Genomic DNA, 23641 nt, shown 5'->3' on the forward strand with positions numbered 1-23641 from the left:
TGGTTGTTATGCCTTAAAAATTGTAGTGAGTCTTCCCTTCATACTTATAGATCACAGAATCATGGAAAGATTTATCTTGGAAGGGAGTTCTGAAGTGAATCTGTTCTAAACTCTTGCTCAGCAGAGCTGATTTCAAAACTAGATCAGATTGCTCCAGCCTCTGTCCAGTCAAGCTCAGAAAATCTCCAAGGACAAAGCTGCCACACCCTTTCCAAGCACCAGTTCCAATATTTGACCACATCAATGTGATTTGTTTTTCCCCGTGTCAGATCAGAATTCCCCTTCATATAATATACTCCCATTGCTTCTTGTCTTCCATTGTATATTTCTGAGTCTGGCTTCATCTCCTTTATACCCCCCTTTATGCAGTGACTTCAATTAGTTTGTCGGTAGCTTTCTTTTCTCCAGGCTGAACAAATTCCTGTAAATCGTGTGCTGCAATTCCTAATTATCTTTGTGGCTACCCCCTTGACCAGTTTTAGTATTTTTGAGGTTTAGAGGGTTTTTTTTTTTGTTGTTTGTTGTTTTGTTTTTGGAATTTTTTCTTCCTGGGGTGCCTGAAGCTGGACATAGTACTCCAGCTGTATACGTACAACTGTTGAAGAGAAGAGAATCATCACCTCCTTTGCTCTGCTAGCTATGCTCTTGCTAATTTTGTCTGATCTGTGGTTAGCCTTTTCCACAAAGGCTTATTTGTTAAGTGCTCTCTGTGTCTTCTTTTTCCACATTGTGATTTCCCAATTCTCCCTCTGAGAAGATGACATTAGATTCTGGACAGTGTTTCCTGTGTGATTACACAGTTTCAGCTACTATTTACAGCTGTGAATTTTGGTCTGAATTGAATACAAACACCTGGATTTGTAGCCCTTAACAATGAATAATGAAAAAGGCACAGAACTGAAATCAGCCTGCCTCTGAAAAGAATTGAAGGTGTTTGTTCTGCTTCAAAATGTGAAAATTTCAAAGGAGATGAAAGTCATGGGAAGGCTCACTGGAAAAGAGTGATACTATGAAGCCATAAAATGACTGGGACTCATGTCATTTCTATGTGTCTCTAGACCTGGGGAGGCAGAATCAAGCTGATATGTGTTGAGCAGAAAGGGAGGATTCCTTCCCCTGAGGGAGGAAAAGGAGGAGTCACACATAGTACTTGAATATGAATAACTTGACTCAGGAAACTTGAAGTGTGACTCATTCTCCTCTCTCTTCCTTCTTTCTGCTTTTCTCTTTGCTTCTCCTTCACAAAACATTTGGTCTGTCTTTTAAGAGGATCATTATTGAACCACGAATGAGTTCTCAGATACTGAACATGAACACAGAAGAGGATGGATACTCTCATTTAAATCACCTGCCACAGCATCCATCCAGACACTACATGTCTGTGAGCATCAACCAAGGTATGACTGACACCTGTTCTTGAACTTTCTGTGCTATAGTAGACAACAGGAATGATCTCTCTTGTCCAGATAAGTAAATGAGAAAAATATGTATTTATAGGCTTAATGTTTATTTCTGTGCACTATTTACATGGTTTTGTCCAATAAAAATAAGCGTGCATGGATGCGAAAATACATAGAATGAAATTACTGCTGTTACTTGCCCTAAATTTCTGTAGAAAAAGACAGATGGCTTCAGGTTCAAACTCTGGAATATACGAATCGGTGCTAATGTGATTAGTTTTATTTATTGTTTTATATTATTTCAGGAAATTGCTACAGAGACAAGATAATCTGACAAAAAAAAAAAAAGAAAACAGAACAAAACAAAAAATGCTTCCATGTTTTGTCATCTGAACCTTAAATTTTTAGGAAGATTTTATGATTAATAGCTTTTGAGGCCAGAAGGGATAAGGTAACAATGGGCCTGAATGCACGTCATATTATTTCTCTTCTTCAATTCCCATATCTCCATATGGGCTAAACTAGGTATTTCAGTCCTGAGTTAAATATTTCATGTGCTGAAAGGTCTTTCATATTGCATTCCCATGTCCATTTGTTGATGGAAACATTCAGGAACTTTTGCATACAGCATAACTTCAGTAGATGTTTTCAACTCCAGGATTTTCCTTAACCAGACTTCAACCCAGAGCTAGCATGCAGTCTGAGAACTGTGTACACTGAGAGTAGAAAGGATTTGTGCAAAGTGAAAGATGATATGGATATATTTCCTTACTTTATTCTGGCACAGAAGAATAATAAAGTATTGCCAGGGAGAGCGGGAACATCACCTAATTCTAAGCCATAGGATCACTACAAGTTTTCATAGTCTCATCATTTTCTAAAGGCAAGGAATCCCCTACCTGTTCTGTTTAAACTATATACTTCCAGTGACTCATTTCAAACAGACCCCTTTAACAGATACACTGCAGAGAGCTTCACGTTCTTCACAACTTTTATTTGAGCTGATCCTTAAAATATAATATATCCAAGAAGGGTAAATACTTTGAAAGCCAACAAATGGCTTTTCCTGGAAGTGGGGAGGGTTGTGAGGGTTACTGTACAGAGTGCCTGCTATCACGTAAATTTTTGGTTTCTCCCAGGGCGATCTCTTCCCTTGGCTGTATGGTTGCCAGCTATCTTCACTTTGTTTGTACTGTGCCTGGCCCTCATCATAGGAATGATAGTCCTAGGTAAGTGCTGAAACCTACTGTATTCCTTTATTCATATTAACACCTTGGGAATAACTGCACTAAAGAAAAGTGGCAGACCGACTGCAAAAAAGGACAGTCAGAATTCAGCCTCCTCACATATACTGTTCTTCCCCATCTTCCTATTTGCCTGCAATAAACACTGCAGCTTGGTGCATAGGTCTTTGAGGAAGTATTTTTAAAGGCAGTTCTGGACCTGTGCCCAGAGCAAGGATATAGAAATCAAGGTTGTGTATTTTTGAAAGAGTGGGAGAAATGGATTCTACCCTCATCCATCTATCACTCTTTTATTTACTAATTAGAATTCAATTATGAAATTCTAATATTGACTTTTATAAATCAGTTTGATGTTTCTCTTTTCCTCTTCTCTTGTTGTTCAAGCCTCTTTACTCTACTGGGACAGCAGTTCTTTTCTCCTTGATTGGAGACCTTTTGTGTTGGAAGACTACTATCTTAAATTAGTTCACATAAGTATGTTAAAAAAGGGACATACTTCTAACACTCAGATTCGTGAGGAAATCTCACTGTCTGTCTGTTTCACTCTGTTATTCCAGCTTACCTGAGATGTGCAAAAGAATTGAAGACCTTCATATTTTATATTAGCTTTTATCATGTGACATGACTGTACATAACTTCTTATTGCAGAACCTGGACATCATCATTCTGACCCATTACTGCCAAAAGCTAATATCTAAGTACACCTGATATACATATATAAATATATATATATATAAACCTCCTGCCTTCCTCAGAAAAGTTTAACCAAGAGTTAAAGGTTTTTTCAACATGAATTATATTTAGAACCTTAGGAGTTTTAGGGTGTTTTTTTAAAGTATCAAAAGTCTTCCTTTAAAATCAACATGATTAGTTCAAGATGCTCCTTGCTAAGCATATTCTTTTGCATTGTTTTAGTTTTTTATTAGGTTGTCAAGTGACCTGTAATGGAACTGTGACTAAAATACATTTAAAACTTGGGAATCTTTTTATCCGTTGTTTTCACATCTGTTAGTTTCCTCACCATATGTGACACTGTAGCATCAGATTTGTAAGTAAACACACAGCTGCAAAAAGTAAATTTGCAAAATATGATGACGCATATATCATGCAGTATCATCACAACTTTTTTGTCCCACTGGAGAATGTCTTTATAAACTTCAGGTCTCAGAGGTTCTCAAGCACCTGTGGAACACAATGAAACTTGCAAGGACTAAAAGAGAGATTATGCTCAGTGGGTGACAGGAACATTAAGAACAACAGTAAGTAGAACTACCGTTCACACAGCCTGAAGTGTATGTTAAGTCTTACATAGTTAAATAAGGGTGTTATATATTATAGGAAATTAAATAATGACCTAAAAAATAAAAAAAAAAATAAAAAATGAGTGTAGATATGACCCGTAAAGTGCCATATGCATTTCAGCTCTACGTATCTTTGACTTTCCAGGCCTATGAGTATACATTTCTCTACTCTTCCTTTGGTTATTTATAAGGGACTGATGGTTTCTTACTGTTCTAGGACCAGCATGTTCACTGTGCCCTGTAAACTGGAAATGGATTGGAGGTGACACCTGTTTCTACATTTCAGAAAAGGACGCAACATGGCAAGAAAGTAAAGACTTTTGCTTTTCTCAGAATTCCACCCTTCTTACACTGAAAAAGAAAAGCAAGTTGGTACGGTTCCTATCATACTGGTATTTCTTTGCAATGGTATCAACTATTCAAAACTCTTCACCACTCAGCAAATACCTCTTTAAGATATACATTAATAGACATACTGTCCCCAGGGTCTGAGGCAATGTGGACTGAAGAGCATTTAATCATAAAAGTATAATGATGAGGAAGCTAATAACATGGGATGTTATTCAGACAGTCATTGGATGCGAGCGTCTTGAATCCTGAGAAAGTTAGAAGTGATGATTTTCAATTCAGAAAATCTCTTTGAATAGTCTAAGTAATAGAGTTCTAGAGAGAATTGTTGCCCTGGTCTTATATTTTGTAAAGATGCCAGACACAAAAGATTCCTGTTTGCATGTCAAATAAAGACACTGTCTCCTGGAAACTATGTTATGAAGTTCAGAATGTTCAGATAACGACTTCAGAATATCATTGTCAAATTACCTATCTCTTTTGGTTCTTTCTTTGATTACCTCTTCTCAGGAGAAGCTATTTAAGCAAAACCACACCCACAAACTCCTTGGTGCTAAAGGTTTTGCATTTTTCATAGATCAGAATGTCTCATATATTACAAAAACAATCGTATTGGACTGGATTATCCTATGGAGTTGATGGCTGGTCTTGGATGGATGATACAAAACTTTCTACACAGAGGATGGACTGGTAGGTTTTCTGAACTTATATGATTGTTAGTTTTTAATCTCTTGCACAATATCATCCCTGTGCATTTAGGGAGGAGGGAAAAATAAATAATCCTATTAATGGCAAAGTTTCAATGCAGAATACAGCCACAGACACTTTCAGAATTAAAATACTATTATAGATTTGGAATCCCTGAAAAAGATAGAGTTTTAGAAAACTAGAAGAGAAAGCAAGAGAAAGAAAAAATGAACCAGTGCAATCAGTGACTGCTCTCACTATTTAAACCCATTCTCTTTATGAAACACCCCATGAGCTCTAAAGCAAGTAACCCACACTTCTTTCAAGATAGACTGCCTCATGCACAACCTTCCTGCACATGCCTTTTCTACTCAGCCACAGTTATCCCAAATTCACTTATCTCTTTCATCAACTTTTCAAACCCTTATTACGTAACAATAGTCAATGTGAAAAGAACCCATTTACTTTTTCTGTAAATTATCATCAGCTTATTCAACCTTTTTCTCCTTTATTTAAACTGTGGGGAAAAATGAATTCCTATTCTGTTCTACATGAAGTGACCACTGTGTGCAGTAATATGAGAGTCCTCATCAAACTGGAGAGCTGTCACAGGCAGGACCAACATTTTCTGACTGAAAATTCTACAGTGCCTCCTGAGGAATATATGCTCATTTTGTCTTGCAAACTCTTGCAATTCCTGTGGCTAGTAGATATCAGGCTAAATGATCTGGCTTCTGTTTGGGCAGACCACTGTTATTCAATTTTCAGACTCAAATTACCACTGTATAAATCAACTGTTGGAGGGTCAATAATGACTGGATGACTGGTGAGGAATTAGTGCTATTTTCTGTTTTGAGTATGCTCTTTTTTTTTTTTTTACATCTTTGCACTGAAGGAAGGTGGGAGACTGCCTTGACTTGAGTTTTGTCATGTTCTTCAACATTTTGTAGAAGAACTTGCATGACTGTGCAAATTTTACAATAATGTATGATCATCCAAAAGGGCTTTATGCTTTGTACAAAACACGTATGCGTGAGTTTTTAACAATATGGTGGTTTTTGTTCCTTTTCCTAGGATTGATTTGTCCTCTAAGAAAAACTGTGCGTACCTATACTATCGTAAATTAAAAGTTTACAGTAAGGATTGTTATGAGAAATATCCTTGGATCTGTGAAAAGGCAGCAGTCCAGTTGATCTAAAAATATTCTTCTGATCAGCAGAAGGAGAACTGGAAGCATATGAAGAAGATTGTCATTTTCAGATTTTTCAAAAAGATGATGTAAAATAATGTTTAATAGAAATTCAAAGCGGAGTCTATCCTTCACATACACTAAAATATAACAGAGAAAGGAAGCCTTTCCAGATAAATAGAATCAGCAATAACAAATATTTATGAATCAGAGACAAGATATTAGCCTCATCTGTCTAGCTCAGAAACCTGAACCTTAGCAAAGCTGTTAATCTCAAGCATGTCAACATAGTCAAATAACTCAGAAGCGTAAAGGCTTGTGGCGCTGCTTCTTGTCACTGGTTAGAATTTCTTATATATCCATTTCTACCAGGGCTCTCCTTTTAGCCCATTTGACTTTACTCCTATGATGTCTTCTCTCACTTCTATTTACAAAGATACATTCACCTCCAAAAACTCTTAACTATTTACAGTTTTCTCTTCAATGCACCAACTTTCAGTTATTCTAAATTACTCTAAAACTCCAAAGCAAACACTTCGCTCCTTTACTACTCAAATATGTGTGGCTTCTTTGTTTGCTGCTTAGCTGCAAAACATCAGTTAGCACCCTCATCCTCCTCTTGGCTGGGGAATATGAATTTTAAGTATGTTCAAATTTTAGATCCAGGTAATGACGCTTTTCCTCTACATGCGATAATGTGATCTTCCAAGAAGGCCCAGAAGTCATTGTTAAATAAGTGTTAATAAACAGTTTGTTGTTATCATAATTGCCATAACCGTTATGCAGGGAGAATGGAAATACTGATTGGATATTTCCAAGATTGCCATCCTAAGACCATTGGTCTTCAACTAAGAGGGAATATCTCCATCTCTTTAGCTAACACATAGGGCCCTAGAGGGAAGAGGGATCCAAAATACCTAGTTGATATTCAGCTGTCACCTTCTCCAAACTCAAGAGATGTCTGTCCCAATGAGCAGAAATTCAGGCAAAAATGCCAGGAGACATTTGATGAACTAGAGGTTCCTGGCCAAATTCAAACACAAAAAGAAAGTGCAGAGAGGGTAGATACATGGATGTGTAACCTGGGAGTAATACAGAGACAGGGATGAGGTTAGGAAATCCAGAGCCCATTTGGAACTCACTCTGGCCAGTGATGTCAAAGACAACAGGAAGGGCTTCTGGGTGACAAAATGTAGATGGAAAAATATGGACCCACTGCTGAAGGAGACGGTGGACTCGATTATATAAGAGGTGGAAACAGCTGAGGTACTGGATGCCTTCTTTGCTTCAGTCTTTACAAGCAAGATTGGCCTTGATGCATACCAGGCCCCAGAATGTAGAGGGAAAGTCTGGAGCAAGGAAGAAGTTCTGGTCTGGGAACACAAGCACACTGTACATACATAAATCCATTGGCTCTGATGGGATGTACCCATGAGCGCTGTGGGAGCTGGAAGATGTCACTGTTGCAAGATCACCTTCAAAAACTCTTTAATGATCGTGGTTACTGAGAGAGTGCCTGAGGACTGGAGGAAAGCAAATATCACTCCTATCTTCAAGAAAGTCAGGAAGGAAGACCCAGGGCCAGTCGGACTCACCTCAGTCCCTGGGAAAGTGATGGAGCACATAATCCTGGAAACTATTTCCAAGCACATGAAGGGCAAGAATGTGATCAGGAGTACTCAGCATGCTTTCACCAAGGGGAAGTCATGCTTGAACAACCTCATAAGCTTCTACAATGAAATCACTGGCTGGTAGATGAGGAGAGAGCAGAGGACATTGTCTACCTGGACTTCGGTAAGGCTTTCAACACTGTCTCCCATAAGATTCTCATAAAGAAGATATGTATGGGCTGGATGAGCAGACGGGGGTGGATTTAAAACTGGCTAAACAGCCAGCCCAAGAAGAAAGTGATCAGTGTTGTAAAGTCTAGTCAGAGACCACTAACTAACAGTGTATGTCAGTGGTAAATATTGAATCCAGTCCTGTTTAACCTCTTTATTAATGATCTGGATGATGGAGCAGAGTGTACCCTCTGCGTCTCTGAAGATAATACAAAACTGAAAGGAGAGGTGACCATATGGTTGTGCTGACAGTCAGAGGGACCTCAACAAGCTGGAGACAGGGGCTGACCTCATGAAGCTCAAAAGAGTGATGCAAAGTCCTGCACCAGGGGAGAAAAAACCAACCCCATGCACCAATATACGCTGGGGGCAAAACAGCTGGAAAGAAGCTAGGCAGAAAACGTCCTGGGGTCCTGATGGACACCAAGTTGAACATGAGCTGGAAAAGTGCCCCTGCCACAGAGAAGGCTGTTAGTATCATGAGCTACATTAGACAAAGTATTGTCAGCAATTTGAGGAAGGTATTACTTCCCCTCTCCTCAGCATTGATGAGGCCACACCTGGAGTACTGTGCGCATTTCTGGGCTCCTCAGTACAAGAGACACATGGACATACTGGAGAGGGCCACAGAGATAATGAAGGGACTGGAGCAACTCTCCTATGAGGAAAGGCTGAGAGAGCTGGGACTCTTCAGCCTGGAGAATATAAGGCCTAGGAGAATCTTATCAATGTATACAAATACCTGGAAAGAAGCTGAAAAGAAGACATAGCTACACTCTCTTCAGTTGTACCTAGTGCCAGGACAAGAGGCAACGGGCACAAACCGAAACACAGGATGTTGCCTCTCAACATCAGGAAGCCCTTCTTTACTATGCAGGTGACTAAGCACTGGTGTTGTTTGCACATAGAGGTTGCAGAGTCTGGCCCTTTGAAGATACTCAAAAGCCATCTGGACATGATCCTGGGCAATTGTCTCTAGGTATCTCAGCTTGAGCAGATGGGATGGACCAGATGGCCTCCAGAGGTTCCTTCCAACATAAACCATCCATTGATTCTGAAGTTCTATGGTTGATTCAAGAGCTTAAATTTTATATACACTAATCTCAGAAAACCTCAGTGTGATACTCATGTGGCTGTGTTCAAAAGAGGTTGATAATTTAATAGAGCTTGCTACTTTTGAGTAGGAACATTGATTAGGGAACTTCCTTTGGTTTTGTTCTAAGTTTGAAATTGACTGAGGTTTTTTCTTCATGTTGGAAAACAGATTTGAGCAGACAAAATTGAAAATATATTTTGATGTCTTTCTATGACACTTACAGTCTACTAGAAATTTGATTTGTCTCCAGTGTGCATAGGGATGCAGCTTGAACCACCACATTCAGCAATGACACTTCTTGGTCTATGAATGTGTGATAACGTTGGTGGTAGGGGAGGTGGTTGGACCAGATGGTCTTGGAGGTCTTTTCCAACCTTAATGATTCTATGATTCTATGATATTCATGACACAATCATACAGCAGAAGAAACTGCTCTCTTTCCTTGGGTTGCAATATTATACTTCAAAATACAGATTTTTGAAATGCGTAAGATTTTTGCCTTCATAGCATAGGCAAGTTGATGTTAATTATCTATTTACTTTCTGCTACAAAATACTGGTTTTCATGTATACTGTTCCCATTAAATATTTGCACCATAATTTGTGCTGTGTCCAGAATTCAACTTTATTTGACATTATAAACAGCAGTAAATACGATTGCAGCATGGTCATTTCAGCATCCATCTCCAAGAAAGGTCCTACCCACAAAGGTCACCTATGCACCTTGCGCATTTCAATGTGGTCTAATTGTGTGTTCCAATTCCACATTTCAGTTGAGTCTGTTTGTTTGGTGTTTATGCAGGAAAAAGTTCCAATAAATCTAGAAAATGAGAGAAAGAAAACACAGGAAATACTGAATAGGGAGGAAATACTGACTCTTTTGTTGATAGCTTAATCAGACTCAGTAGGTCTTTCTCTGTGAAAGAATATTTTGCAACTCTTTGTCTGAAATCAGAACAAAAGGGTGGCCTTTCTACATATGGAGTAAACATTTATTTCTTCTCAATTTTCTGGTGGGTTTTCAGAGTGGTGAGGAGTAGAGTGGGTACGTAAGTTTTCAGGATAGCAGGCAGATGTGTGATTGCAATCCACTGACTCCAAATTTCACCCAAAGAAATATGCATCTGTATTTACTCATTCTTTTCTTGTTCTTCTGCAATTCAGCAGTTCATGGAGGGAATTTACCAAGCAGGAATCAGTACAAGTGAGAACAATAGAAAGATCAAATATTAGGGATTTTGTATTCTCTTCTTGTGACCAGATAAAACTCTTATATTGACTTTTTATCATTGTAAGCCAGTGATTTAAACAGTGACATCTGGTTTATGCTGAGTGAGGGCAAATCAAAACCACATTTACTAAGATATGGTTGAAAAGTGTTAGGCTAGAACTGTTGCTTCTTTGACTGCAAGAAAGGTAGAGTGAATCACAGCAGCCAGCTTTTAGCACAACACAACTGAGTGTACTGCTTCTCTTGTAGCACTATTTCTGCAGCTTAAAATTAAATCCCAGTTTCACCCAATCCTATCAAAAGAAGTTTGTGCAGTTAAGCTGATTTGTGCTCACTGACTAATGGACAATGAACTGCGGAACAGGATATGACTGTCTATGTTAGTTTGCACAACAGCTTATGACCAACAGTCAGTGTAGTCAAAGATGCTGATCATGTTTGTCCTTCTGCTCAATAAAATGCTTGTTAAATGTGAATATTTTAAAAGACATCTGTTTTGTTTGTTTGTTTGTTTGTTTTGTTACTTGATGAACCATTGAAGCCAAAAGTCTCTGTCACATTCTCTTCTGTCTAGACACTTTAATTCTGAACTGGCTATAGTACTCATTTCAGTGATTTCAAGGATAATCTGTTCTTTATCTGGTGGTTATACTAACAGTGGCAGACTCTTTCTGCTTCTTAAAGAAGACTGCAAACAAGTATGGTGAAGATATGTTATTCTTTCAAATCCATGACAAAGCTTTGCTAACCACTGCACAGTCAGGGGCTGGTTACAGAGCATATTAGCTGTAATATGCCACATTACCCACCTACTTTTTGAAGAAATTGCTTAGTGATGGCTAACTTTGTGCAGACAGGGAAGCAGAAAAGAATTAATCTAGCTCTTGCATTTTTTAGTGTTAAAAAGATAAATTAAACAAATGAAATACAAAGGCCTCTGTATATTGCTCAGAAATACTTTTTGGGATGCATTAATAACCTCTATAAAAGACTTTGCTTTGACACAAGACTTTGTTAACCTTTAGAGATAAAGCAAGGGGGTAATTTGTGGGTTAACCTTATATTTACAAATCATTATATATTTAGTGGTTTGGCTATGACTGCAGGGAATTTGGATTGTCTTTGTGTTTACTTCACAATGACTAGACACAAACCCAATTCTTTTGCCATGTAAATGAAAATGTCAATATCTGTAGGATAATTGGTTGAATAATTATACTGAGTATGGATTGACTAACAAGTAATTGGAGATGTTCAGATACAGTTCTGCAAGAAATTAACTATATAACTAAAAATAAATTATCATCAGAAAATATATATATATAATAATATAAATATATATATATATAAAATATATATATATAGTATATATATTACTCAGGAAATTCCAGAGAATTATAAGTTCTGAGGTTGCAATTGCAAGATGCTTAAGATAATTTTCCTCTGAATAAAAATTTATTTGCAGCAGCAAATTTATTTTGCAGCAGCAAATTCAGAACATTTAGGGGAATCATGATGTCTAAAAGTTAGCACACTTGTAAAGCTACTTTAAAAACCCAAATTGTACAAGCACGCAATACTTGCAAGTTCCCTATAATGAATATATAGGAGAAATAATATGTGATATATTCAGTAATTCATTCTTTTTCTAATTCACTTTTAACAAACTAATCGCAGCATGGAAAATAGGTCTAAAATGCTCGTCCTCAAAGTCATGAAAAGCAGTTCTGTTTCTCTCAGTAAGACATGAAAAAAACAGGTCAGTTACAAGTTTGTGGGTTTCAGGCCTGGACAGATGCTTAAGTCAGCACTTAATTGTGTACTTCTGCCCTTGTTTCCTTGTTCTTGCAGCAGTCCTTAGAAGAGTTGACTGAGAATCATTTTCCATGTACCATGTGGCTGTGCAGCTTGAAAAATGGCAGTGTATTTTGCAAGTCCTGATGTCTGAAGACAACAGCTTCTGTTTATAAACATGAATTCAGAGACATATTATCTCTGATAATGTGAGAACTGGAATCTTGCTGCAAGAATATATTTTCCCACTTAGATTTCTTTATGTTTTTATGATCCAAATGGTTTACTGTTTGTCTGTCAGCAAGGGTAAAGTGGAGTTCAATGGAGAGAAGAAAACTCATTAATAAGTAAAACTGTGACACCTTATTCTAGGTTGCATCTCTGAGGTTTGCCAAGAAATAAGACACTTGTGCAGCTACATGTCAATACAATGCAACCAAAATAAAAATAAGAAAACAAAGTCAGCAGAATAATTTGTCTTTAAAACAAGTAAGCACTATGAAGAAAAACACCTGTGAGCAACTGAAAGCAATATGACACCAAGCTATGTGGTGCGGTTAACATGCTGGAGGGAAGGGATGCCATCCAGAGGGACCTTGACGGGCTTGAGAAGTGGGCCTGTATGAACATTATGAGGTTTGGCAAGGTCAAGTGCAAAGTCCTGCATCTAGGCTGGGGCAATCCCAAGCACAAATGCAGGCTGGGCAGAGAATGGATCGAGAGCAGCTCTGAGGAGGACTTGTGTGCTGGTCAATGAGAAGCTCAATCTGAGCCAGCAATGTGTGCTTGCAATCTAGAAAGCCAACCACATCCTGGGATGCATCAAAAGAAGCAAGACCAGAAGGTCGAGGGAGGTGATTGTCAGTCCCCCTCTACTCTGCTCTTATGAGACCCCACCTGGAGAACTGTGTTCAGCTCTGGGGCCACAAGGAGGGACACGAAGATGATCAGAGGGCTGGAGCCCTGCTCCTATGAAGACAGGATGAGGAAGTTGGGGTTGTCCAGCCTGGAGAAGAGAAGGCTCCAAGGGAGACCTTATAGCAGCCTAATACCTAAAGTGGGCTACAGGAAAGTTCGGGAGGGACTCTTTGTCAGGGAGTGTACTGATAGGACAGGGAGTAATGGCTTTAAACCATAAGACGGTAGATATAGATTAGATATAAGGAAGAAATTCATTGCTATGATGGTGGTGAGGCACTAGAACAGGTTGCCCAGAGAAGTTGTGAATGCCCCATCCCTGGAAGTGTTCAAGGCCATGTTGGATGGGATTTTGAGCAACTTGGTCTAGTGGGTGGCATCCTTGCCCATGTCAGGAGCATTGGAACTAGATGATCTTTAAGATCCCTTCCAACCCAAACTGTTCTATGATTCTATTACTCTATATCATAAGAAAACAAAGTGAGAAGAAAGATTTGTCTTTAAAACACATAAGTACTATGAAGTTGATTAATTTGGTAGATCTATTGGGATGAGTATTCAGGTTGGGTACAGTAAGGAAATAATTTACCAAGAAGCACTGAGAGCGGCTTATAAGCTGAAGGTATACTTTGTGACAAGGTAGTATGCATACAGTGTTTATAGTCCTATTTTAATGGGCATCATATCAAGCTGAAAAGGCTAGTCATACAGTCAAGATTTTTTTTATCAAAAATTAACATCAAGGATACAAAAAAATTAAAGGCTCTAGCTGTGCTAATACCTTATGGCTACAACAAACAGCAAACAATTACTATTCTAGTGGTGGCTATAAAAAAATCTTTCTCCTTCTGTCTTTTTCAGTGTGTAAAAAAAATTGTCTAAGAGCATTGTACTAGACTTGAAATGACTCAGTTCACTTGAAGATATGATTGGACTCTGCCTTCTGATATTTGCCAGTTTTAAATGCTTTCTGCACTCACGTGACACTTTTCCCTCAGCCAGAGCCCAACAATCAACCACTACTCTGACAGAAAGTCTTTGCATGAGTTCCCCTCCCTGGTTTTTGACCCTATGTCCAGACAAGCTGCTCTTCCTGGCCTGATGATGAATTCCTGTTGGTCCTCTCCCCAGTGCTCTCGCATCAGTTTTGCTCACTGATTCAGCTCATAGAATCTTATCATAGAATCATAGAACAGCTTGGGTTGGAAGGGACCTTAAAGACCACCTAGTTCCAACCCCCCTGCTATGGGCTGGGACACCACCCACTAGATCAGGTTTGCCAGGGCCCCATCCAGCCTGGCCTTGAACACTTCCAGGGATGGGGCATCCACAGCTTCTCTGGGCAAGCTGTTCCAGTGCCTCACCACCCTCTGACTGAAGAATTTCTTCCTAACACCTAATCTAAATCTCCCTTCTTTTATTTTAAATCCTTTCTCCCTTGTCCTGTCACTGTCTGCTCAATGAAAGAGTTGTTCTCCATCTTTTTTATAAGCCCCTCTAACAGATCCACATCCTTCTTGTGCTGGGGGCTCCACATCTGGATGCAGTACTCCAGGTAGTGCCTCACAAGGCAGAACAGAGGGGGACAATCACCTCCCTCGACCTGCTGGCCACCCCTCTGTTGATGCAGCCCGGGATGCAGTTGGCCTTCTGGGCTGCAAGCACACACTGCTGGCTCATGCCGAGTTTTTTGTCTACCAGAACTCCCAAGTGCTTTGCTGCAAAGCTGCTCTCAATTAATTCTTCTCCCACTCTGTACCCATGTCTGGGATAGCCCTGAAGCAGCTGCATCACCTTGCACTTAGACTTGTAGAACCTCATTAGGTTTATGTGGACCCACTTTTCAAGCTTTTCCAGTCTCCTCCTCGTACCAGCCCCCTCAGTGAGGGCTCTCCTGCTTCCTCATGGTGTGATCCTTAGGAGACTCTTGTATAGTCAAGGGCTGTAACATGGGGCCTCGCAGCATGTCCTAGTACAACAGTCCTGTATGGATTACTCCTTCCATCCTTCACATCTTACCTGCATCCCCTGTAGACAGGTAAGTGGTAAGTGATGGGATCCCAGGTAACATCTCCACTGCCGCTGAGGCCCCGTGCTTAGACTTAGAATAAGCAGCATTTCCAGACTATGAGATAACTGTGACACAAGACACTCTGTTGTCCTGGCTCCTCTGAATTACTTATTCATACCCATAATTAAGATAACTAAGATCATTGCCATATTGCTAAATACTCATCTAGTAAGGGATGAAGCACACTTGTTGGCTGTTCTTACTGCAGTGTTCCAATGCACAGCTTCAAGTCTGAAATAATCATAATTATAAGCCTGCCGAGATACTGCCATATCTAGGAACTTATAGTCCAATTTTCATCAAATGGCTCAAATTAGAACAAAATACACACAAGAACAGAAGTCCCAAAACATAAACCTGTCTGTTCCTGTGGGACTTCGAACATCTCCGCTGCATCATTATAAAGGCCTTGTTTTGGTGGTTATTCAGCCTACTGTGTGCAGTGACATACCAAGAAGACACTACAGAAAAGGTCAGTTGTAGCAATATTTATTTCAGTTGTGAAATTCTAGAACAGGATAGAAAATGGATTTGGGATATCAAAGAACTGGATCAGATGTGACATAGATAATTATTAAGACAGATGTCTTAGAGGAATGTGCCTTCTTCCCTAATACCTGATGAAGCAGAATCCACTAGCAGTTGGACTGGCACACTTGGCATTAAAAATTGGTGACTTTCCTCAATAAAGATGTATTTGTATTTGCCTTCTGGTTTATGAGCCTATAGGGGATGCAATCTCATTTCAAAACTTTACTCTCTAACCAATAGAACTAGTAGTATTTTTATTTGTCTTTTAATATAGGCTCGGATTTCTTTGTACCATCCTGTTACCAGCTGGTAGGGACTGAAATTAAATCAAATATTTGGCAGTTTATTGTAAAATGGGCATTCGTGTCAGTCATGTGTGATTACCCAATGGATGCATTTTGAAAACATGTATGTGCTGTCCTAGCTAATGTACATTGATTACAGATTGTGGGTGATATGAATCAATCCATAAAATTGAGTTCTGGAATCATGTACTTAATTTTGTTTCACTTAGAATGGAATATATAAGAAGTGGATAGAACTGGTTACACAAGAACACAAGGCCTGAAAGAAAAAAGAGGGAATCAAGTTGCTGGGAAAAAAAAAAAAAAAAAAAAAAAAAAAAAAAAAAAAAAAAAAAAAAAAAAAAAAACAAGGAGCCTGGCTGATGTGCATCACCAGAGGACAAGCTTATAGTATCTCTGACATTATGCTAACCTGAGCTCAGACTCTTTATCTTTATTGCAAACCCAGGGTCAGAACTTGTCCCTGCAACAGCATATTGCAGGGTGGGGCTTTCTGCAAAGCTCTGCACACTACTGCCTGTCTAAGTAGTTCACTTGCTCAATCACTGCAGGATCCACCATTTTCTCACAAATGCAAAATCTGTATTCACCACACTGTGCAGTGCCTATGTTTGAACCTTGAAGCCACACACACTCTAGGAAAGGACTTGAGCTGACTTCTTGGATCTGAAACCTGTGAAAAAAATAACAAAGATTTTCACCATCCCATGAAAAATTCCACAGACTAATATAATAATTCATGATGGCTGCTACCTATTTGACCCACACGAGCATATAAACTCTTTTATGGAGGCTTGTCTGGATGAATAAACAAGTGATGAGCAATCTGATGACAAACTGTGGGGATGGGCAGCTGAGTACTAAGTGGTGGCTAAAGGTTCCTGCCTTTGGTTCACAAGAAATATGCATGGCCTTGGTCTGTTCCTATCTGCATAGTCACTTACAGATCCGTGGAGAAAGCTGATCCATCCTCCCATAGCCAGGGCCCCTCAGATCCATTGTGAGACAAACCAGTCCAGAAAGAATACGAACTGTAAGACTGTGCTGATTGCATTACAAAGTCCTGTACAGAAATAAATATGAAGCCTGTGAATCACATCCCTGCTTCATTCATAACGGCCTATGATTTGGAAAACGAAAGAAGGAAATTAAAGTGAAATATTCACACCTGTGTGTAATAGACATTGTTTTGCAAGTGACTCTGGGCAGTGCCTCCTACTCCTGGCAGTAAGTGCTATTTTGGAGATAAGAAAAATGAACCTGCCGAGAGCCTTTAGCAGTTATCAGCTAAAATGGTCACTGAGATAACCACAGACTGCACGTAGCTGGGTAAAGGATATAGGATAATGACTCCGTTCTAACACCCTTCTAAAGCTAACGAGCTCAATTACATTTGACCTGAGGTGGGGTGAGGATCTAGATGTAGACCCAAGCTGGTGTGTCTCAATGAACTTTCCTGAAGTCAGTGAAGATGTGTAAGAGAGAGTACAGCCACAGTACAAGCAGAGTGACTTCAAAGAGGCAGGGACCAAGTTTTTGCAACTTGGTCCAGCACATGCATGCCATAGCATACTGCTCCAGCAGAAAGATGGAGTGACTGTTCAGACCACATTAGATGTAGTGCATGTACTTAGAAAGAAGAAAGAACAACAAAAAAGAATCTTTACCAGTTCTTTCTTACTCTCTATCTTGAGAAATCTGGACTCCAGAGCAGAGCACCGAGCCTTGCTTTCTTGCCAAGTTTTCCATTCCTTTGAAAAGTAGTAACAGTTCTCCCCATACTGCAGCCAGGTCTCAGGACAAGGAGTACATTTATATCCTTGAAAACAAAACAGCACCTGATCAGCTTTGTCAGCGATGGCAGTCTCTTCTAGTCTAGTGGATTTCTGCAAGATCACAAGAGCAGTGCACAGCCTCTCTATCACAGAGAAGCAGCAACTCCTCTTTCATTCTGCAGCTAAATTCACGTCTTCAGGGGAGACTTTATAAACACAGTTGCAAGAAGACCAGAATAACATTTCAAAATTAAAATCAGATAAACAAATACTAAAGATTTTCAGAATATGAGCAGAAAGCCCGTGAAAATATGTGTATGAAATCCAGAACTGTAGAACTGATAATGACTGATTTTTGCACTGTATTTGAAGCCTTCCAGCTTTACAATGAGATGGAGTGCTGGGGTACTCTTTTTCTTCTCCATGCAATGGGATAACTGCTGGTAGGAGAGTGCTAGTACAGCACAACTAGAGGAAATTTTGACGATTGAGTTATGTTCACAGAGACATGGATCTAGGTGGACATACAGGTAGAGGGAACCTAGACTTTCAGTCATATGGGGTCATCTCTATTCATGTGAACTTTCAGTTTCTTGCTAACAACTTAAGGGTCAGCTTTTCCCTCCTATATGCTTTGCAAAGCAACTTATACTGGAACTTCTCTGGCACCATTTCATATATGCTATGGATTCAGCATGCAGATGGCAGATAGTGATGGCCAGTCAAAGTGAAAGATATTGCACCCATTGTTCTTCCAAAAATACCTTTCTGACAGCTGGACTTTGGCTCATTCTGCCACACTATTCTGTTAGCTGCTTGTTGGGACCCTGGGTAATACTGAAGCTAGTAAGAATTCAAAATATTTAATTTTTCCACCACTCTTGCACAATCTAGAAAATCCCTTTTCTAGTTGGAAACAGAAATAATCGCAAGCAGCAAAAAGACCTGCCAGATAAAATATTTTGGAGAACTCTGGGAACTGGGTCCAAACTATTGGTGGATCATGACTATTGTTTTGCAGTTCACAAGGCAATTTGATATTATAACAACTCAGTACCAGCTGGGAATACGGGGACTTGATGCTGGATGGCAACAGATAGCACAGCACAGTGCACTTGATTCTTACAAGTAGCTTCTGGTTTCTGTTAAATTCAAATGCAGACTTTTACAAAGACAATAATCTTGTCACTCTTTCACAAGCCTTTCATTTATAATGATTCTCTTCCCTCCACTATGTGACAATCTAGCATATTAAGCCCACTCAATATTAAAGATTCAAACCATTATTTTACACAAGTTAAAATATACCCTCTGGATATGGTCTGTAAACTGTTAACGCCAGTGATTCCAATCCCATTTGGTAGAGGTCATCAGTATTTGCTCTGCTGCATCCACTAATACGTAACAGAACGAAGCTGTCTTGAGCGGTCAAAGCATTCCAGAAAACTAGCGCTAGTAGGAATTTTCCACCACTTTTTTCAATTATAATTTGCTGAAACTGACAACAACAAAGGGGGAATGGTGGCATCAATGAATTTGCCTATTGAAAATACTTTTTTTTAATATAAAAACAAAAGTATCATAATTGGGGTACTTTCTGAATTAAAATGTTTATTTGCTTTAGGATTTAAAAAAGCTCCATTACAAAAATTCAATAAGCATACTTCAAAGAGACTGATACTTAAGAAATGGAAATGCAGTCTTTTCATTGATTCACCAGAAATTAATTTTCCAAAGAAATAATTCAGAGCAATTTTAGAGATTTTGAATTTTCCTTTCAATATTTTTGATAGAAAACAATCATATTTGTGGTTACCATGAGGTGGAATCACCTTCTTCCCACCAGTATGTACCTCTGGAGGTGGCAAGTTGCTTTACAGTTTCTGACAAGTTCAAATTCTGAGCCTGGAGGTGTTCCAACTGCTGGCTGAGGTTTTCCATAATTGCCTTTTGCAGGGTGAAGTTTTCATCCCTTTCACGCACAGCAGGGCAGACCAGGATGACTTGAATGACAGTGAAACAAGAATGAATTTGTTCCATTAATATTAAAGGCAAAGAGCTCAATGTCACCCAAATAAACTTACCAAAGACGCATATTTCTCCCCAAAACCAAATATACTTGACCTACCTACATTTTGTGTGTACTTCATAAGACATATCTACATCCTGACACGTACTACATCATGATTTTGATGTCTGTGGAGTCTCCTGAGTGGGTAAATTCTTCCAGAAAGGGATCATTTTTTCTCCATTAATTCTTTAGGCTAATCATTTTCCTTAAATTGCTTCTAGTTGTTCATACAGCTCTGACCACCCCTTCTGTGACCATACTTACAGACTCCTGTAGCTGCCACTGAACTTAGGCAGACGACCCCAAGTGCCATTGTAGCCAGTTGCCAACAGGAAGATCGACTGCGAGAATCTGAGATACACAAAAAGAAGGAAAGCATCAAGAACAGGCACAGAAACAATACATGTCTGAGGCTGGCAGGGACCTCTAGAGGTCGTCTGGTTCATCCCCTTCTGCTCAAGCAGGAACACCTAAAGCAGGTGACCCAGGACCATGACCAAATGGCGTTTGAATACCTCCACAGGAGAAGTCTCCACAACCTCTCTGGGCAACCTGTGCAAGTTCTTAGGCACCCTCACAATAAAATGTCTCCTAATGTTGAGAAGAAACTTCCTGTGTTCCAGTATGTGCCCATTGCCTCTTGTCTTGGCAGTAGGCACCACTGAAAAGAGCCTGGCTCTGTCCTGTTTACAGCTTCTTTCCAGGTATTTAAATACATTAAAGAGAACCACACAAATACACACCACCACCCCGAGCATTCTCTTCTCCAGGCTGAAGAGTCCCAGCTTTCTCAGCCTTTCCTCATATATAATATACTTCATTCCCTTACTCCTTTTCATAGCCCTTCTTCGGACTATCTCCAGCATGTCCGTGACTTTTGTACTGAGGATCCCAAAACTGGACACTGGCACCTCTCATCTTTATGTCTCCAGATCCTACCTTGCACAAGACAACATGACCAGTACGCTGCCCCGTAAATTGCTGAGATTCCAGTATACCAGTAAGTGGTATTACATTTAAAAAATTGTCCTGCCATTTGGCCGTGACCAGTTCAGCTCAAGAATTTGGGGCTAAGAAGTGAGTAGGCCATAGAGCTTAGCTTAGCCACGAAGTATTAAGAGAATACAAATTGAATAAATAAAGCTAAACAGCATAGACTTTCACGTGTGTGAAAAGACCATCAAGGAAACATTTGGGCTCAAAACATGGTCAAAATTTTCATATGCTGGGAGGTATTGGTGTATTTTGACTTTTGGGTGCCTAACCTGCCAAACTGGGAATGAATCTTGTGATTCATGACTTTTGGTAGACTCCAATACAACACTTCAGTGAGAATACTTAAATTATGTTGAAGTCACCAACAGAAATAACTGGGATACCTGCCTCTGATACTTCTGTCTTTTATCTCCTGTGTTCCCTAACCCTCTAACCTAACAGCTGGGATTAACCCTACTAGAATACTAGGAATTCAGCTTCAACCTCCAAATATAAAATAAAAAGAACACTTGAAAAATGAGTATGAAATAATCACAGGCTAGCTAATAAGGGAAAATTTCTTTCAGAAAGAGCTCTTTAATCTGCTAGCCTAATAAATTCATTTGGTTATTCAGGTTGGAACATAAAATCTCTTTGTTTTTCTCATACCTTTCATACAGAGCAATTTTAAAGCACTAACGTGTAGAGTACAGAATACAGATTTGGGATCAGCCACATTCCCACCTCCCTTGGTGTCCTCTGTGAAGCTAGATAGCATATTTTTTATGATTTTTAAGTACAAAAATGTATTTGTCCATCCGCTCCTCCCCCTGAGATATAACCTGCTTTTCTTAGCATTTATTTCAGTTACTCATATTTAAATGATTAAAGTCGAAAGACTTTTACAGGGTTCCTTAGATAGATTACTTCACTAACTTCCAGGACCTGACACTTGATATCTAGCCTGAACATGCTTTTTTTTCCTTAACTGCATCCCACAAATTTATTAAGTCTCTCAATTCTAAGCACTTTTTCCCCTTTCTCCAGACTTCCATTCTTTTTAACATCCTGCCGTTTTTCTGTCCCTTCAATTTCTTTGAAGATTTGAGTCCAAACGTCTCCCAGAAACTGTGCTGAAACACGTAGGTGACAATCTCCTCTGAGTGCCACATAAAAATCTTATCCAAGGTGAAAGTTTGCCCTGTGGAGAACTGTCCCCAACATCAACACTACCTTTTGCTCTGGCAGTCTGGATGTCCTTGGTTTGTAATTTTTCCAATGTCACGAACTTCAGGTCTGCATATGTCACTTCTTCAGTCATTTCTGAAGGTTACAGGAGAAATCAAAGGTTGGGTTGATTCCACAGAAGAAACAGAGCTTAGGTTCTGGCTGGGATCAGATATACACTCAGTGTCACTGGGAGTTGAGAGACTGATTCATATAGCAGTCAGAAGGGTTTTTTTGGCTCATTCTCAAGGACTTCATGACACAGAGGTGCCAGGGTTATTTACATGCAGCAGAAGCTTCTAAAATGGAGTCCCAGAATAGTATTTAACTCTCCTGTGTATGCAGATTGCAACAGGGCATGGAAATCTCCAGTTTTCAATTCATGGAACAAATGCATAGTTACCCAGTTTGGGGACTGCATCCTTTCTGTAGAAAGAAAAAGAAGGAAGACAAGAGTTGAAGAGGAACTGATGTTAATTTTGGATTATGTCTAAACTATTCCTTGAAGTTTTTCAGCATCAGGAACATTTGTTTCCTAGCTTTATTCTCCAGTGATTAATATTCAGAAAATTTAGCCAAAATGGCTCCCCAGCCTTACTTGCTATGAGGAGGAATGGAGGTAAAATTAAGTGGGAACTATTCCTTTGCTTATTGTCTATGAGCACATCTCTGTTGTCCTGATGGGGTAGCACATAGGTTTGTTAAAGCCATTGCCCACTCCTGGGACATGAAAAAGTTTCCCAGCTGTCCTTCCAGTTATGTCTGCACTGTAAAAGGGAGTGAGCTGAAGAAATCAGCTAATGGAGAGTCTAGGTAGAAAATTCACATGCCAGAGTATGATGCTGTGCTCCTATACTAGCTCAGGCCTAGAAGCAGCCTAGGCACAGTCACATATGACACATCACGATTCCCTCCTTTTAGCAAGAACAACTAACAGAGCACAGCAGCAAGTCACTGTGATAGGAGCTGACACTGCATCCAAGGAGGAGTCACCCGTCAGCTTGAGAGTCTGCCCCATGGTCTCTAGAACACTGAGTGCTGGTAGTATGATGGAGAAGTTTAGCAAGTTTACCAGTATTTCTATGTCTGCAGAAAAAAAGGCAGGAATGAAACCTGAACCTTCTGTTTTATTGCATGTGGCACTGCTGCACACAGCTCAAGAACTGCTGGTCTCACCAGCTGTGAATCTCTGGGACAGAGGAAGAGCACCAAGTAGCATAGAATCCCAAACTTTTATCTTAGAGTGGAAGAAATGAGTACAGTAACTTAGACCACAGCATCTGGGCAGAAGACACAGACAGGTCAATCGATGTTAATTTCCAGGAGTGTCTTGGCCTGTCCCCGGTGAGATGGTGCTTGTGAATTTTCTGTCATACCTTCTCTCAACAACCATTATGTCATCAGTGGAAGGAACATGAAATGTGGAAGTGTTCTGCTCCTTTGCACCTAGTTCATTTGATAAAGATCTGGTTTTGTTTTACAAGTGACAGAACCCTTTTGGATTATCATCATCCGTTGTAAAATATATAAAAACCTTCATGATGTCTTGCTACACCAGCAATAGTATCAGGGGTCCTCATGAGTCCCAAATGTGTTCTGTATTTTACATTTCTAAATGTCCCTGGAGAAGTATTGGGT

The 23641-nt window shown here is 39.6% G+C and overlaps 1 protein-coding gene and 1 long non-coding RNA gene across 4 annotated transcripts; one reads left to right on the top strand and one right to left on the bottom strand.

Moving 5' to 3' along the window:
* Window positions 1–1180: 1180 nt before the first annotated feature.
* On the top strand, window positions 1181–12590 carry LOC121078699. Of its 3 annotated transcripts, none has more exons than XR_005824696.1 (6): window positions 1181–1397; window positions 2540–2629; window positions 3806–3903; window positions 4163–4317; window positions 4871–4983; window positions 6055–9702. It is a non-coding gene; the product is annotated as an uncharacterized LOC121078699 (long non-coding RNA). The 3 variants fall into 3 exon arrangements; XR_005824699.1 differs by lacking the exon at window positions 6055–9702 and adding an exon at window positions 12191–12590 and having other exon boundaries at window positions 1185–1397; XR_005824695.1 differs by lacking the exon at window positions 6055–9702 and adding an exon at window positions 12188–12590 and having other exon boundaries at window positions 1187–1397.
* Window positions 12591–16590: 4000 nt separating this feature from the next.
* LOC121073615 (C-type lectin domain family 12 member A-like) lies at window positions 16591–19970 on the bottom strand. The gene is made up of 4 exons (XM_040564716.1): window positions 19547–19970; window positions 18117–18198; window positions 17637–17898; window positions 16591–16628 (listed from the first exon to the last, which is right to left on the bottom strand). Exons 1-4 carry the CDS (start codon window positions 19768–19770, stop codon window positions 16591–16593), a joined length of 606 nt encoding a protein of 201 aa, XP_040420650.1. The 5' UTR covers window positions 19771–19970.
* Between the last annotated feature and the right edge of the window lie 3671 nt (window positions 19971–23641).

The sequence above is a fragment of the Cygnus olor genome, chromosome 1 (genome assembly GCF_009769625.2).
Source record: "Cygnus olor isolate bCygOlo1 chromosome 1, bCygOlo1.pri.v2, whole genome shotgun sequence".
NCBI lineage: Eukaryota > Metazoa > Chordata > Aves > Anseriformes > Anatidae > Cygnus > Cygnus olor.

Excerpts from the sequence above, each read along its gene's own strand:
- LOC121073615 (XM_040564716.1), bottom strand. The coding sequence starts at position 19,770 with ATGGAACAAATTCATTCTTGTTTCACTGTCATTCAAGTCATCCTGGTC. Across the intron at positions 17,899-18,116 it reads CCCCAGCACTCCATCTCATT|AGGAGTTGCTGCTTCTCTGT; the intron begins GTAAAGCTGGAA and ends GCAGAATGAAAG. Across the intron at positions 16,629-17,636 it reads CAGATTTCTCAAGATAGAGA|GTTTCAGATCCAAGAAGTCA; the intron begins GTAAGAAAGAAC and ends TTTTTTTCACAG.